General features: G+C 43.7%; 1 protein-coding gene across 4 annotated transcripts in view; it reads left to right on the top strand.

Moving 5' to 3' along the window:
• The window catches only part of KLHDC4 (kelch domain containing 4), a 54,884-nt gene that overhangs the window by 25,670 nt on the left and 13,871 nt on the right, over nucleotides 1-15,343 (top strand). For 3 of the 4 annotated variants that reach the window (XM_067721391.1, XM_067721393.1, XM_067721395.1), the window contains one exon: nucleotides 11,312-11,404. The exons of the other annotated variant lie outside the window; for it this stretch is intronic. In XM_067721391.1, coding sequence (XP_067577492.1) covers nucleotides 11,312-11,404 — 93 coding nt within the window. The remainder of the gene's footprint in view (nucleotides 1-11,311; nucleotides 11,405-15,343) is intronic. 4 annotated transcript variants of the gene reach the window in all.

The following is a 15,343-nucleotide window of genomic DNA, read 5'->3' as shown; positions in this document are numbered from 1 at the left end:
ATTGTTTTCCTTTTCTCTGAAGAACTTCCTTAAACATTTCTTGTAAGGCAGGTCTACTGGCAACAAATTCTCTCAATTTTTATTTGTCTCATAAAGGCTTTATTTCTCCTTCACTTTTGACGGATACTCTCATAGAGTACAGAATTCTAGGTGATGGGGTTTTTTCTCTCAGCACTTTAAATATTTCCAGTCTCTTCCTGCTTGCGTGGATTCTGGGGAGTAGCTGGATGTAATTGTTATCTGTGTTCCTCTGTAGGTGAGGTGTTTTTTCCCTTGGTTTCTTTCAGGATACTTTCTTTATCTTTGATTTTCTGTAATTTAAAAATGATATATATACCAAGGTGTAGTTTTTGGCATTTATCCTGCTTGGCATCCTCTGAGCTTCCTGGGTCTGTAGTTTGGTGTCTGAATTTAACTTGGGGAAATTCTCAGTAAGTGTTACTTCAAATATTTCTTCTGTTCCTTGCTCTCTTCTCCTTTTAATAGTCCCATTACATGTACATTACACCTTGTGTAGTTGTCCCACAGTCCTTATATATTCTGTTCTTTTTTTCCGCCCAGTCTCTTTCTCCTTGCTTTTTGGTTTTCAGGAATTCTATTGAGATATCCTCTAGCTCGGTGATTCTTTCCTCAGCTGTGTCCAGTCTAACTACAAGCCCATCAAAGGCATTCTTCATTTCTGTCACTGTGGTTTTCATGTCTAGGCTTTCTTTTTGGTTCTTCCTTAGGACTTCCATCTCCGCTTACATTGCCCATGTGTCCCTGCATGCTGTCTGCTTTGTCCATTTGAACCCTTAGCATATTAAACTTAGTTTCAAATTTCTGGTCTGAGAATTCCAGCATTCCTGCCATGTCTGGTTCTGACACTTGTCTCTTCAAATTGTGTTTTTTGCCTTTAGTATGCCTTGTAATTTTTTCTCAACTGCCGGACATGATGTATCTGTTAAAGGAACTGCTGTAAATAGGTCGCTGGGGATGAGGGGGGACTGGAAGCGTTCGCTTGTTCTTTGATTGGGTTTAGGTCTTCTAGTGAAGCCTGTGCCTCTGGACCATGAACTTCTCCAGTGTTTCTCAGTGTTCTCCATCCCTTTAGGTGAGACAGGCTGCCTGGAGTGGGCTGGAGTTGGGTATTTCTCTTCCTCCAGGTCATTTTGGCCCTGATAATACACAGCAGCTTAGATTGTGGTTAACTAGTTTCCCTCGAGGGCCGGCCTCGTTAAGAACAGGGCTCTGTTGTCTCTCAAAGTGGTTCCTTTTCCTCTCCCCCTGCCAGAGGCTCGAGGGGGGTTTTCTCTGATATTTACTGTGGGACTTTGGTCGAGCCCCTGGCGGTACATCTTACAATATTGTGGGTACCCTGGTGATGAGGTCCACCTGGGGCTTCCCACGCTCAGAGTTGTCTGCACTGGGCCTCCAGCTGAGCTAGGGTTTCTACCTGGTTTCTACCCCAGCACTGGTTCCTTCCGGGGTTTCTGCTTGTGTATGTCCCCCCTGCCACGAGCACAACTCTGTGTCACTGCCCGTCTCTCCAGTCTGTGGGCAGCAGTGTTCCCTGTGTCCTCACCTCTCTTACAGATCAAGAACTGTGGATTTTTCAGTCTGTTTAGCTTTTTATAGGACGGAGTAGCAACTTCCAGGCTCCTTATATGCTGAACCAGAAGCTGGGACGTCCCTTTTCCTGTTTTTTTATTGCTGTGTATTTTTATATCCATTTTATTGAGATACAGTTACATTCTATAAAATGTATACCTTTTATGTGTACAGTTAGCTGAATTTCAGCAACTATATATACCTGTGTAGCCACCCCCATACCTGAAACAGAACATTCCATCACCCTGCAAAGTTCCTTTCTGCCCCTTTGCAGTCAGTTCCCTCCTAAGCTTGGGCCCCAGGCAGCTGCTGTCACCAGGGATTCCTTTTGCCTTTTTATAATCTCATACAAGTGGAATCACCCAGTCCACGCTCCTCCATCTCCCTGCTTCCCTCGTCTGTGGTGTATTTGAGACCGTCCATGTCGTGGTGTGTGTCAGTAGGTGGCTCCTTTCCATGGCAGACGCGTGTTCTGTCTGATGAACACACCACACCTTGTGTATCTGTGTACTCGGAGCACTTTCCACCGCTTCCAGCTTTGGACAGCCGTTAGTAAAACTTCTCTGAACGCGTGGAGGTGTCTCTGTGAACCTGTGTTCTCATTTCTCTTGAGTAAATGTCTGGTGTCACATTGCTAGGTTGTGTGCTGAGTCTCTGTGTGGCAGTTGTGAGGAGCTGTTGTCCCGTTTTCACCCTCCCCACAGCTCCAGCGCTTCCTGGCCTCACAGCTCTGGGTGCCCTCTCTTGTCTCAGGCCCCCCGGGGGGTGCAGGGAGGAGCTCACTTCTGGTATTAAACAGCTGACATCTAATGGCCTTGACCACATTTCATATTTTTGTTAGTCGTCTGTATGTCTATACATAATTTTTCTATCTTTTGTGAATTTTGTTTTCATATCTTTTGTGAACTTTCTGTTCAGATCTTTTGTCTGTGGTTTTTTTTTTTTTTTTTTTTAATGCGGTACGCAGGCCTCTCACCGCCGCGGCCTCTCCCGCCGCGGAGCACAGGCTCCGGACGCACAGGCCCAGCGGCCTTGGCCCACGGGCCCAGCCGCTCTGCGGCATGCGGGATCCCCCCGGACCGGGGCACGAACCCGTGTCCCCTGCATCGGCAGGCGGACCCCCAACCACTGCGCCACCAGGGAAGCCCTTGCCTGTGTTTTTATTGGGTTGTTTATCTTACTGATAAGATAGTAAGGGTTCTTTATATATTCTGGATACAGGTCACTTGCAGATGTATATTTGCAGATACTTCTCCCAGTCCATCACTTGCCTTTTTATTTTTTAATGGTTTATTTTGAAGAGCTGAAGATGTTTATTTGGATGGAGTCCAGTTTGTTAGCTTCTATCTATATCTATGCCAAGGTCATAGAGATTTTCTCCTGTTTTATTCTAGAGTTTATAATAGTTAGTTATACTCAGGATGGTTTTGGTAGCTTGTGGTCAAATTTGATGGTACCCAGTAAGTGCTTACAGAATAAATTGGTGTAAAAAGTGGTTCTTTTTTATTTTTAATTTTTCTTTTATAGTGGAGTATAGTTGATTTACAGTGCTGTGTTAGTTTCAGGTGTCCAGCTAAGTGATTCAGTTATACATATATCCATTCTTTTTCAGATTCTTTTCCTGTATAGGTTATTACAGAATATTGAGTAGAGTTTCCTGTGCTATGCAGTAGGTCCTTGTTGATTATGTATTTTACATATAGTAGTGTGTATATGTTAATTGCAAACTCCTAATTTATCCCTCCCCCCCCTCCACGTTTCCCCTTTGTAACCATCACTTTTTTTTGAAGTCTGTGAGTGTTTCTGCTTTGTAGATAAGTTCATTTGTATTATTATTTTATTTTTAGATTCCACATATAAGTGGTATCATATGATATTTGTCTTTGTCTGACTTACTTAGTATGATAATTTCTAGGTCCATCCATGTTGCTGCAACTGACATTATTTTATTCTTTTTTTATGGCTGAGTAATATTCCATTGTATATACATACCACATCTTCTTTATCTATTTCTCTGTCAGTGGATTTTTAGGTTGCTTCCATGTCTTGGGTATTGTAAATAGAGCTGCAGTGAACGCTGGGGTGCATGTCTCTTTTTGAATTATGGTTTTCTCAGGGTATATGCCCAATAGTGGGATTGCTGGGTCATATGGTAGCTCTATTTTTAGTTATTTGATGAACTTCCATACTGTTCTCCATAGTGGCTGCACCAATTTACATTCTCACCAACAGTGTAGGAGGGTTCCCTTTGCCCCACACCCTCTCCAGCATTCATTCTTTGTAGATATTTTGAGGATGGCTGTCTGGCAGGTGTGAGGTGTACCTCATTGTAGTTTTGATTTTCATTTCTCTAGTAATTAATGATGTTGAGCATCTTTTCATGTGCTTTTTGGCCATCTGTTTCTCTTCTTTGGAGAAATGTCTGTTTAGGTCTTCTGCCCTTTTTTTTTTTTTTTTTTTTTGCAGTACGTGGGCCTCTCACTGTTATGGCCTCTCCCGTTGCGGAGCGCAGGCTCTGGACGCGCAGGCTTAGCGGCCATGGCTCACGGGCCCAGCCGCTCCGCGGCACGTGGGATCTTCCGGACCGGGGCAAACCCGTGTCCCCTGCATCGGCAGGTGGACTCTCAACCACTGCGCCACCAGGGAAGCCCCTTCTGCCCATTTTTTGATTGGGTTGTTTGGGGTTTTTTTGATATTAAGCTGCATGAGCTGTGTATATATTTTGGAGATTAATCCCTTGTCAGTCACTTCATTTGCAAATATTTTCTCCCATTCTGTGGGTTGTCTTTTTGTTTTCTATGGTTTCCTTTGCTGTGCAAAAGCTTTTAAGTTTCATTAGGTCCCATTTGTTTGTTTATTTTTGTTTTTATTTTCATTACTCTCTAGGAGGTGGATCCAAAAAAAATATTGCTGTGATTTATGTCAGAGTGTTCTGCCTATGTTTTCCTCTAAGAGTTTTATCATATCCAGCCTTACAGTAGATCTTTAATCCATTTTGAGTTTATTTTTGTGTATGGTGTTAGAGAATGTTCTCATTTCATTCTTTTACATGTAGTTGCCTAGTTTTCCTAGCACCACTTATTGAAGAGAATGTCTTTTCTCCATTGTATATTCTTGCCTCCTTTGTCATAGATTAATTGATCGTAGGTGTATGGGTTTATTTTGGGGCTTCCTATCCTGTCCCATTGATCTATATTTCTGTTTTTGTGCCAGTACCATACTGTTTTGATTACTATAGCTTTGTAGCATAGTGGGAAGTCAGGGAGTCTGATTCTTCCAGCTCCGTTTTTCTTTCGCAGGATTGCTTTGGCTATTTGGGGTCTTCTGTGTTTCCATAGAAATTAAAAAAAATTTTTTTCTAGTTCTGTGAAAAATACCATTGGTAATTTGATAGGGATTACCCTGAATCTGTAGATTGCTTTGGGTAGTATAGTCATTTTGACAGTGTTGATTCTGCCAATCCAAGAACATGGTATATCTTTCCATCTGTTTGTGTCATCTTCGATTTTTTTCATCAGTGTCTTATAGTTTTCAGGGTATGGGTCTTTTTTCCTCCTTAGGTAGGTTTATTCCTAGGTGTTTTGTTCTTTTTCATGCGGTGGTAAATGGGATTGTTTTCTTAATTTCTCTTTCTGATCTTTCATTGTTAGTGTATAGGAATGCAAGAGATTTCTGTGCATTAATTTTGTGTCCTGGAACTTTTCCGAATTCATTGATGAGCTCTAGTAGTTTTCTGGTAGCATCTTTAGGATTTTCTATGTATAGTATCACGTCATCTGCAAACAGTGACAGTTTTACTTCTTCTTTTCCAATTTGAATTCCTTTTATTTCTTTTTCTTCTCTGATTGCCATGGCTAGGACTTCCAAAACTATGTTGAATAAAAGTGGTGAGAGTGGGCATATTTGTCTTGTTCCTGATCTTAGAGGAACTACTTCCAGCTTTTCACCATCGAGAATGATGTTGGCTGTGGGTTGGTCATCTATGGCCTTTATTATGTTGAGGTACGTTCCCTCTATGCCCATTTTCTGGAGAGTTTTTATCATTACTGGGTGTTGAACTTTGTCAAAAGCTTTTTCTGCATCTATTGAGATGAACATACGGTTTTTATTTTTCACTTTGTTAATGTGTATCATACTGGTTGATTTGCGTATATTGAAGAATTTTTGCATCCCTGGGATAAATGCCACTGGATCGCAGTGTATGATCCTTTTAACGTATTGTTGTATTTGGTTTGCTAGTATTCTTTTGAGAATTTTTGCATCTATATTCATCAGTGATATTGGCCTGTAATTTTCTTTTTTTGTGGTATTTTTGTCTGGTTTTGGTATCAGGGTGATGGTGGACTCATAGAATGAGTTTGGGAATGTTTATTCCTGTGCAGTTTTGGGGAAGAGTTTCAGAAGGATAGGTGTTAACTCTTCTTTAAATGTTTGATAGAATTCCTCTGTGAAGCCATGTGGTCTTGGACTTTGGTTTGTCACAAGTTTTTTACTCACAGTTTCAATTTCAGTACTTGTGATTGGTCTGTTCATATTTTCTATTTCTTCCTGATTCCCTCTTGGAAGGTTGTACCTTTCTCAGAATTTGTCCATTTCTTCTAGGTTGTCTATTTCATTGGCATAGAGTTGCTTGTAGTAGTCTCTTATGATCCTTTGTATTTTTTGTGGTGTCAGTAGTGACTTCTCCTTTTTCATTTCTAATTTTATTGATTTGACCCCTCTCCCTTTTTTTCTTGATGAGTCTGGCTAAAGGTTTATCAATTTTATCTTTTCAAAGAACCAGCTTTTAGTTTCATTGATCTTTGCTATTGTTTTCTGTCTCTGTTTTATTTATTTCTGCTCAGACCTTTATGATTTTTTTTTTCTACTAACTTTGTGTTTCCTTCTTCTTTCTCTAGTTGTTTTAGGTGTAAGTTAGGTTGATTGAGATTTTTCTTGTTTCCTGAGGTAAGATTGTATTGCTGTAAATTTCCTTCTTAGAGCTGCTTTTGCCACATCCTATAGGTTTTGGATTCCCGTGTTTTCATTGTCTTTTATCTCTAGTTATTTATTTATTCACTCTTTGATTTATTCAGTGATCCATTGGTTGTTTAACAACATGTTTAGCCTCCACGTGTTTGTATTGTTATTTTTTTTTAAATTCTTTCTGTTATTGATTTCTAATCTCATAGTGTTGTGGTCGGAAAAGATGCTTGATATGATTTCAGTTTTCTTAAATCCACCAAGACTTGCTTTGTGGCCCAGCATGTGACCTGTCCTGGAGAATGTTCCATGTGCACTTGAGAAGAATGTGTATTCTGCTGCTTTTGGATGGTCTAACGTGTTACTTATGGCCTGGGTTTTCTTACTGATTTTCTGTCTGGATGATCTGTCATTGATGTAAGTGGGATGTTAAAGCCCCCTACTATTACTGTGTTACTGTCAATTTCTCCTTTTATGGCTGTTTGCATTTGCCTTACATGTTGAGGTGCTCCTATGTTGGGTGTATATATATGTTTACAATTGTTATATTTTCCTCTTGGATTTACCCCTTGATCATTAGGTAGTGTCCTTCTTTGTTTCTTGTAACAGTCTTTATTTTAAAGTCTATTTTGTCTGATATGAGTATTGCTACTCCAGCTTTCTTTTGATTTCTATTTGCATGGGATACCTTTTTCCATCCCCTCACTTTCAAACTGTATGTGTCCCTAGATCTGAAGTGGGTCTCTTGTAGACAGCGTATATATGGGTCTTGTTTTTGTATCCATTCAGGCAGTCTTTGTCTTTTGTTTGGAGCCTTTAAACCATTTCCACATAAGGTAATTCTCGATATGTATGTTCTTATTGCCATTTTGTTAATTGTTTTGTTTTTGTAGGTCTTTTTTCTTGCCTTCTTCTCTGTTCTCTTGTGATTTGATGGCTATCTTAGTCTTGTGTTTGGATTGCTTTGTTTGTGTGTGTCTGTTGTATCTATTGTAGATTTTTGGTTTGCGGTTCCCATGAGGTTTTGGTAAAGCAGTCTGTGTATTGAGTATATACAAGATTGTTTTAAGTTGCTGGTCTCTTAATTTCAAACACACTTCCTATATCCTGCATCTGTACTTTCCTCTTCTCACGATGGCTGGTTTTGATATCATATTTGTGTGTGGGTGATTTCCTACGTTTTCTGTGTGTTTGCCTTTACTGGTGAGCTTTCCCATTCATAATTTTCTTGTTTCTAGTTGTGGCCTTTTCCACCTAGAGAAGTTCCTTTAGCATTTGTTGTAAAGCTGGTTTGGTGGTGCTGAATTATCTTAGCTTTTGCTTGTCTGTAAAACTTCCGATTTCTCTTTCGAATCTGAACGAGAGCCTTGCTGGGTAGAGTATTCTTGGTTGTAGCTTTTCCCTTTCATTACTTTAAGTGTATCATGCCACTCACTCCTGGCCTGCAGAGTTTCTGCTGAAAAAACCTTATGGGGATTCCCTTGTATGATACTTGTTGCTTTTCCCTTGTTGCTTTTAATATTTTCTCTTTGTCTTTAATTTTTGTCAGTTTCGTTAATATGTGTCTTGGCATGTTCCTCCTTGGGTTTATCCTGTATGGGACTCTCTGCACTTACTGGACTTGAGTGAGTGTTTCCTTTCCCATGTTAGGGAAGTTTTCGGCTATAATATCTTCAACTATTTTCTTGGACCCTTTCTCTCTCTCTTCTTCTAGGAGTTCTATATTGTGAATGTTGATGTGTTTCATGTTGTCTCAAAGGTCTGTGAGGCTGTCCTTATTTCTTTTCATTCTTTTTTCTTTATTCTGGTCTGTGGCAATAATTTCCACCACTCTGTTGTCCAGCTCATTTATTCATTCTTCTGCCTCATTTATTCTGCTGTCGATTCTTTTCAATGTAGTTTTCATTTCAGTTATTGTGTTGTTCGTCTGTTTGTTCTTTAAATCTTCTAGCTCTTTATTAAACATTTCTTGTGTCTTCTCGGTCTGTGCCTCCATTCTTTTTCTGAGATCTTGGGTCATCTTTACTATAATTACTTTGAATTCTTTTTCAGGTAGCTTGCCTATCTCCACTTCACTTAGTTCTTCTGGGTTTTTATCTTGTTCCTTCATCTGGCACATATTTCTTTGTCATCTCTTTTTGTCTAACTTTCTGTGTTTGTGGTCTCCTTTCTGCAGGCTGCAGGATTGTAGTTCCTCTTGTTTTTGGTGTCTGCCCTTGGTAGGTGAGGTTGGTGCTGGGCTTGTGCTGGCTTCCTGGTGGGAGGGACTGGAGCCAGCCCTCTGGTGGGTGGAGCTGGGTCTTGTCCCTCTGGTGGACAGACCCATGTCAGGGGGTGTGCTTAGAGGTAACTGTGAGCTCATTACAACTTTAGGCAGCCTGTCTGCTGATGGGTGGGGCTGTGTTTCCCCTGCTGGTTGTTTGGCCTGAGGCATCCCAGCACTAGAGCCTGCTGGCTGTTGGGTGGGGCCAGGTCTTGGTGCCAAGATGGTGACCTGCAGGAGAGCTCACGTTGATCATATTCCCTGGGGCCTCTGTCACCAGTGTCCTTGCCCCCACAGTGAGCCACAGCTGATCCCTGCCTCCCCAGGAGACCGTCCAAGACCCGCAGATATGTCTGTCCCAGGCTCCTGTGGAGTCACTGCTTTGTGCTGGGTCCCGTTGCCCACGAAATCTTGTGTGTGCCCTCCAGGAGTGGAGTCTCTTGTTTCCCCCAGTCCTGTGGAGCTCCTGCACTCAAGCCCTGCTGGCCTGGAAAGCCAAGAGCTCTGGGGGCTCTTCCTCCTGAGGCCAGACCCTCAGGCTGGGGAGCCTGACGTGGGGCTCAGAATTCTCACTCCTGTGGGAGGACCTCTACCATATAATTATTTTCCAGTTTGTTGGTCACCCACCTGGCGGGTATGGAATTTGATTATATTGTGAAAGTGCCCCTCCTACCATCTCGTTGTGGCTTCTTCTTTGTCTTTGGGTGTAAAATATCTTTTTTCGTAGGTTCCGGTCTTTTTAAAAAAAATTTGCTTGCTTGTTTGTTTGTTTACTTATGGCTGAGTTGGGTCTTTGTTGCTGCGCACAGGCTTTCTCCAGTTGTGGTGAGTGGGGGCTACCTTTCATTGCAGTGTGCGGGCTTGTCATTGTGGTGGCTTCTCTTGTAGCGGAGCATGGGCTCTAGGTGTGCGGGCTTCAGTAGTTGTGGTTCACAGGCTTTAGTAGTCGTGGCTTGTGGGCTTCAGTAGTTGTGGCACGAGGGCTCAGTAGTTGTGGCTCGCGGGCTCTAGAGCGCAGGCTCAGTAGTTGTGGCACACGGGCTTAGTTGCTCCGCGGCATGTGGGATCTTGCCAGACCAGGGCCCGAACCCGTGTCCCCTGCATTGGCAGGTGGATTCTTAACCACTGCACTACCAGGGAAGCCCTCCAGTCTTTTTTGTTGATAGTTGTTTAGCAGTTAGCTGTGATTTTGGAGTTTTCTTGAGAGGAGGTGAGCGCGACCCTCTACTCTGCCATCTTGTCTGGCTTTGAGGGGTTGCTTTCAGTCTGGATGCTTGCTGCCTCCTTCCTCAGTGTGTGCTGGACGTTATCCCCTTGATACGGGGTGTGCAGGTGCGGGGGCCCGTGCGCTCCTGCTGTGGCGGGGACGGCGATCAGCCCCTCTTGGTCTCCCTGCAGTGGCCGTGGCCCCTGAGCCTTTTGGGCAGTGGCGGCAGCGATTGGCCCCTGCTCCCAGTTCTCGTAGTGGCGGTGGCAGCCCGCATGCTCCCATGAGGGCACAGTGACTGGCACCTGCTGGCGGGTCTCTTGGTGGTGGTGGCCCATGCCCTCCGGAGACAGTGCAGGCAGCACTTGGCACCTCTTCATGGGTCTTGTGGTGGCAGCGGCAGCCCGTGCACTCCTGGGGCAGCAGGGGCAGCGCTTGGGGCCTGCTCGCGGGCTTCGTGGTCGTGGCCTGTGCACTCCCAGGACAGCAGGGGGCAGCGCTTCGGGTCTGCTTGTGTGTGTCTTAGCAGTGGCGATGGCCCATGCCCGCCTCTAGAGCCCATGATGGTGGTGGCGGCTAACACCCAGCTCAGAGCTCGTGTAGGTGGTATCCCGTTGACTGAGAGCACGTGTACAAGGAAGGAAGCTTTTATGGTGGTCCGGCTTCTCTCCTTACATGCCCCCCAGCAATGGCGCCTTGGCTCTCTGACAGGCCCAGGCTTCTTCCGAGCACACCCCCAGTTGCCACAGTGCAGCCTCTTCAGGCTGTCTCCGTGTGCCAGCTCTGGGCCTCTCCCTGGGTCTGACCTCCGAAGCCCAAGCTTCAGCACCCAGCCGCCCCCCGTGCCTGTGGATGAGTGTCTCAGGCTGGGGAGTGCAGGGCAGCTGTACCGACTGTCTGTGCAGGGCACTCTCCGTGTTGCCTTCCGCGAACTGGCTGTTAGCTCCCCTCAGGCTTCAGAGCACCCCGTCTGTCCAGGCTGATCTCCCTGACGATGAGTGGACTTCCCACGGTGCAGCAACCTTTCCTCCCTCACAGCTCCCTCTCTGGGGTGTAGGTCCCGTCCCAACTCCTTTCACTTTTTTTTCTTTTTCCTTTTGTTCTACCCAGTCATGTGGAGGTTTTCTTGTGCTTTCGGGGGTCTGAGGTCTTGTGCCAGCGTTCCGTAGATGTTCTGTGCAAGTCGTTCCCCTTGTACATGTATTTTGGTGTTTGTGGGAGGAGGTGAGCTCCACGTCCTACTCTTCCGCCACCTGCCAAGCTCCTCTTTTTTTGTTGTTCAATTTTAGATCACCAGGCGGTCCTTCAGGACGGAGTGGACATCGGATGGTGGCCTGGAAGAGACAGTTAATCCTTTTTGGTGGCTTCCATGAGAGTACAAGGTCAGTACAAACAGGAGGACCATGTCTCCTGGAGCTGTAAGGAGTGGGCTCCTTATGTGAAGAACCGTTCTGAATACACGTGGAAAATGCTGCCCATCCCTTAAACCAGGGCCAGCGGCCTGGGCAGCTGCAGAGGCGGGCCCTGGGCTTGGTTTAATGCTCTGTTGTCACTGTCGTGGGATTCTTCATAATTACTGAACAGAGGTTCCCACAGTTTTATTTTGCACCAAGGCCTGCAAGTAATGTGGCCAATCCTATCTAAGATGGGCTCTCAAACTTCAGCCTATTGAGAATCCTCTGAAAGGCTTGTTCAGACTGATCTGTGACTCCATTGGCCTGGGATTGGGCTGAGAATCTGCATTTCTTCAGCCTCCAGGTGATGCTGCTGGCCAGGGAACCCCACTTTGAGAAGCACGAGGCTAAAATAACTTGAAAATCCGCCCGATGGGGAGCATGTGGCAGCTTGCATCCTGCAGAGGGACCTGAGGGGACATCCAGGTCTGCTGTGCCTGGTTGTGTCGCCACAGTGCTTATGTGCCTAGCCTGGCGGCATGTTCTCCGGGGGTTTTTAGCCCATCATCTATACTGATACTTTCTTGAATGTCCTTATTAGTTCAGTCCAGAAAAAGAAGACACTTGGTGAACAGGTTAGTTCCTGCCACTGTCGTAAAACGCTAAGGCTCTGGGTGAGACATCCAGACCGCTCTGATGCCTGGTGCAGGCCCCGCAGGTGGTGCGTTTCCTCTGACCTCGGGCCGTGTCAGACAAGGTGGGTGGATGGCTTTCTCGCTGGTGCCTCGTTTCACAAGCTCCTCTGTTCCCTACTCCTTTAAAAAATAACATACTCGTCAACTCGTTGTGGTGGCAGCACACACACTTTTTTCAGTGTGACTCCATTGGCACACTTTTTTTGTTTTTTTTTTTGCGGTACGCGGGCCTCTCACTGTTGTGGCCTCTCCCGTTGCGGAGCACAGGCTCCGGACGCGCAGGCTCAGCGGCCATGGCTCACGGGCCCAGCCGCTCCGCGGCATGTGGGATTTTCCCGGACCGGAGCACAAACCCGCGTCCCCTGCATCGGCAGGCGGACTCTCAACCGCTGCGCCACCAGGGAAGCCCCTGGCACACATTTTTTATGATACTCACTGGCTCGTGAAAATAAGTCCTTGCACGTATATGTGGAGAGAGTGGCGCTCGGTACGTTAACGGGAGCGAGCGTTTCTGTGTTCACTGTTCCCTACCCGAGCTGAGGCATCCTGGTGTCGATCTGGCTCAGTTAAGGTTTCAGGTTTCTTTCACGAACAAAAAATATTTTCATTAGTTGAGAAAAGGGGATATAATTCTTTTTTCTTTTAATTCTTTTTTCTTTTTTAACGTCTTTATTGGAGTTTAATTGCTTTACAATGGTGTGTTAGTTTCTGCTGTATAACAAAGTGAATCAGCTATACATATATCCCCATATCTCCTTCCTCTTGCGTCTCCCTCCCACCCTCCCTATCCCACCCCTCTAGGTGGTCACAAAGCACCGAGCTGATCTCCCTGTGCTATGCAACTGATGCCCACTAGCTATCTGTTTTACGTTTGGTAGTGTATATAAGTCCATGCCACTCTCTCACTTCATCCCAGCTTACCCTTCCCCCTCACCGTGTCCTCAAGTCCATTCTCTATGTCTGCATCTTTATTCCTGTCCTGCCCCTAGGTTCTTCATAACTTTTTTTTTTTAGGTTCGATATATATGTGTTAGCATGCAGTATTTGTTTTTCTCTTTCTGACTTACTGCACTCTTGAGTGACAGACTCTAGGTACATCCACCTCACTACAGATAACTCAGTTTCGTTTGTTTTTATGGCTGAGTAATATTCCATTGTATATATGTGCCACATCTTCTTTATCCTTTCATCTGTTGATGGACACTTAGGTTGCTTCCATGTTGATTCTTGGATTGGAAGAATCAACATTGTGAAAATGACTCTACTACCTAAAACAATCTACAGATTCAGTGCAATCCCTATCAAACTACCACTAGCATTTTTCACAGAACTAGAACAAAAAATTTCACAATTTGTATGGAAACACAAAAGACCCCGAATAGCCAAAGCAATCTTGAGAAAGAAAAACAGACCTGGAGGAACCAGGCTCCCTGACTCTGGACTATACTACAAAGCTACAGTAATCAAGACAGTCCGGTACTGGCACAAAACCAGAAATATACATCAACAGAAATCCCAGAGATCAACCCACACACATATGGTCACCTTATTTTTGATAAAGGAGGCAAGATGCAGATTTCCTGGTGATTGTAAATAGTGCTGCAGTGAACATTGTGGTACATGTCTCTTTTTGAATTATGGTTTTCTGAGGGTATATGCCCAGTACTGGGATTGCTGGGTCATATCGTAATTCTCTTTTTAGTTTTTTAAGGAACCTCCATACTGTTCTCCATAGTGGCTGTATCAATTTACATTCCCACCAACAGTGCAAAAGGGTTCCCTCTTCTCCACACCCTCTCCAGCATTTATTGTTTGTAGATTTTTTGATGCTGGCCATTCTGACTGGTGTGAGGTGATACCTCATTTGTAGTTTTGATTTGCATTTCTCTAGTGATGAATGATGTTGAGCATTCTTTCATGTGTTTGTTGGCAATCTGTATATCTTCTTTGGAGAAATGTCTATTTAGGTCTTATGCCCATTTTTGGATTGGGTTATTTTTTTGATATTGAGCTGCATGAGCTGCTTATAAATTTTGGAGATTAATCCTTTGTCAGTTGCTTCATTTGCAAATATTTTCTCCCACTTCTGAGGGTTGTCTTTTCGTCTTATTTATGGTTTCCTTTGCTGTGCAAAAGATTTTAAGTTTCATTAGGTCCCATTTGTTTATTTTTGTTTTTATTTCCATTTCTCTAGGAGGTGGGTCAGAAAGCATCTTGCTGTGATTTATGTCATAGAGTGTTCTGCCTATGTTTTCCTCTTAAGAGTTTGATAGTTTCTGGCCTTACATTTAGGTCTTTAATCCATTTTGAGCTTATTTTTGTGTATGTTATTAGGGAGTGTTCTAATTTCATTCTTTTACATGTAGCTGTCCAGTTTTCCCAGCACCACTTAAAGACTGTCTTTTCTCCATTGTATATTCTTGCCTCCTTTATCAAAAATAAGGTGACCATATGTGTGTGGGTTGATCTCTGGGATTTCTGTTGATGTATATTTCTGGTTTTGTGCCAGTACCGGACTGTCTTGATTACTGTAGCTTTGTAGTATAGTCCAGAGTCAGGGAGCCTGGTTCCTCCAGGTCTGTTTTTCTTTCTCAAGATTGCTTTGGCTATTCGGGGTCTTTTGTGTTTCTATACAAATTGTGAAATTTTTTGTTCTAGTTCTGTGAAAAATGCTAGTGGTAGTTTGATAGGGATTGCACTGAATCTGTAGATTGTTTTAGGTAGTAGAGTCATTTTCACAATGTTGATTCTTCCAATCCAAGAACACGGTATATCTCTCCATCTGTTTGTATCATCTTTAATTTCTTTCATCAGTGTCTTATAGTTTTCTGCATACAGGTCTTTTGTCTCCTTAGGTACGTTTATTCCTAGGTATTTTATTCTCTTTGTTGCAGTGGTAAATGGGAGTGTTTCCTTAATTTCTCTTTCAGATTTTTCAAAATTAGTGTATAGGAATGCAAGAGATTTCTGTGCATTAATTTTGTCTCCTGCTACTTTACCAAATTCATTGATTAGCTCTACTAGTTTTCTGGTAGAGTCTTTAGGATTCTCTATTTATAGTATCATGTTATCTGCAAACAGTGACAGCTTTACTTCTTTTCTGATTTGGATTCCTTTTATTTTCTTCTCTGATTGCTGTGGCTAAAACTTCCAAAACAATGTTGAATAATAGTGGTGAGAGCAGGCAACCTTGCCTTGTTCCTGATCTTAGTGGAAATGGTTTCAGTTTTTC

Source organism: Pseudorca crassidens, chromosome 20 (genome assembly GCF_039906515.1).
Source record: "Pseudorca crassidens isolate mPseCra1 chromosome 20, mPseCra1.hap1, whole genome shotgun sequence".
NCBI classification, from domain to species: Eukaryota; Metazoa; Chordata; class Mammalia; order Artiodactyla; family Delphinidae; genus Pseudorca; species Pseudorca crassidens.
The sequence above is the reverse complement of the archived record's forward strand: the minus strand, read 5'-3'. Positions and strand labels throughout refer to the sequence as shown.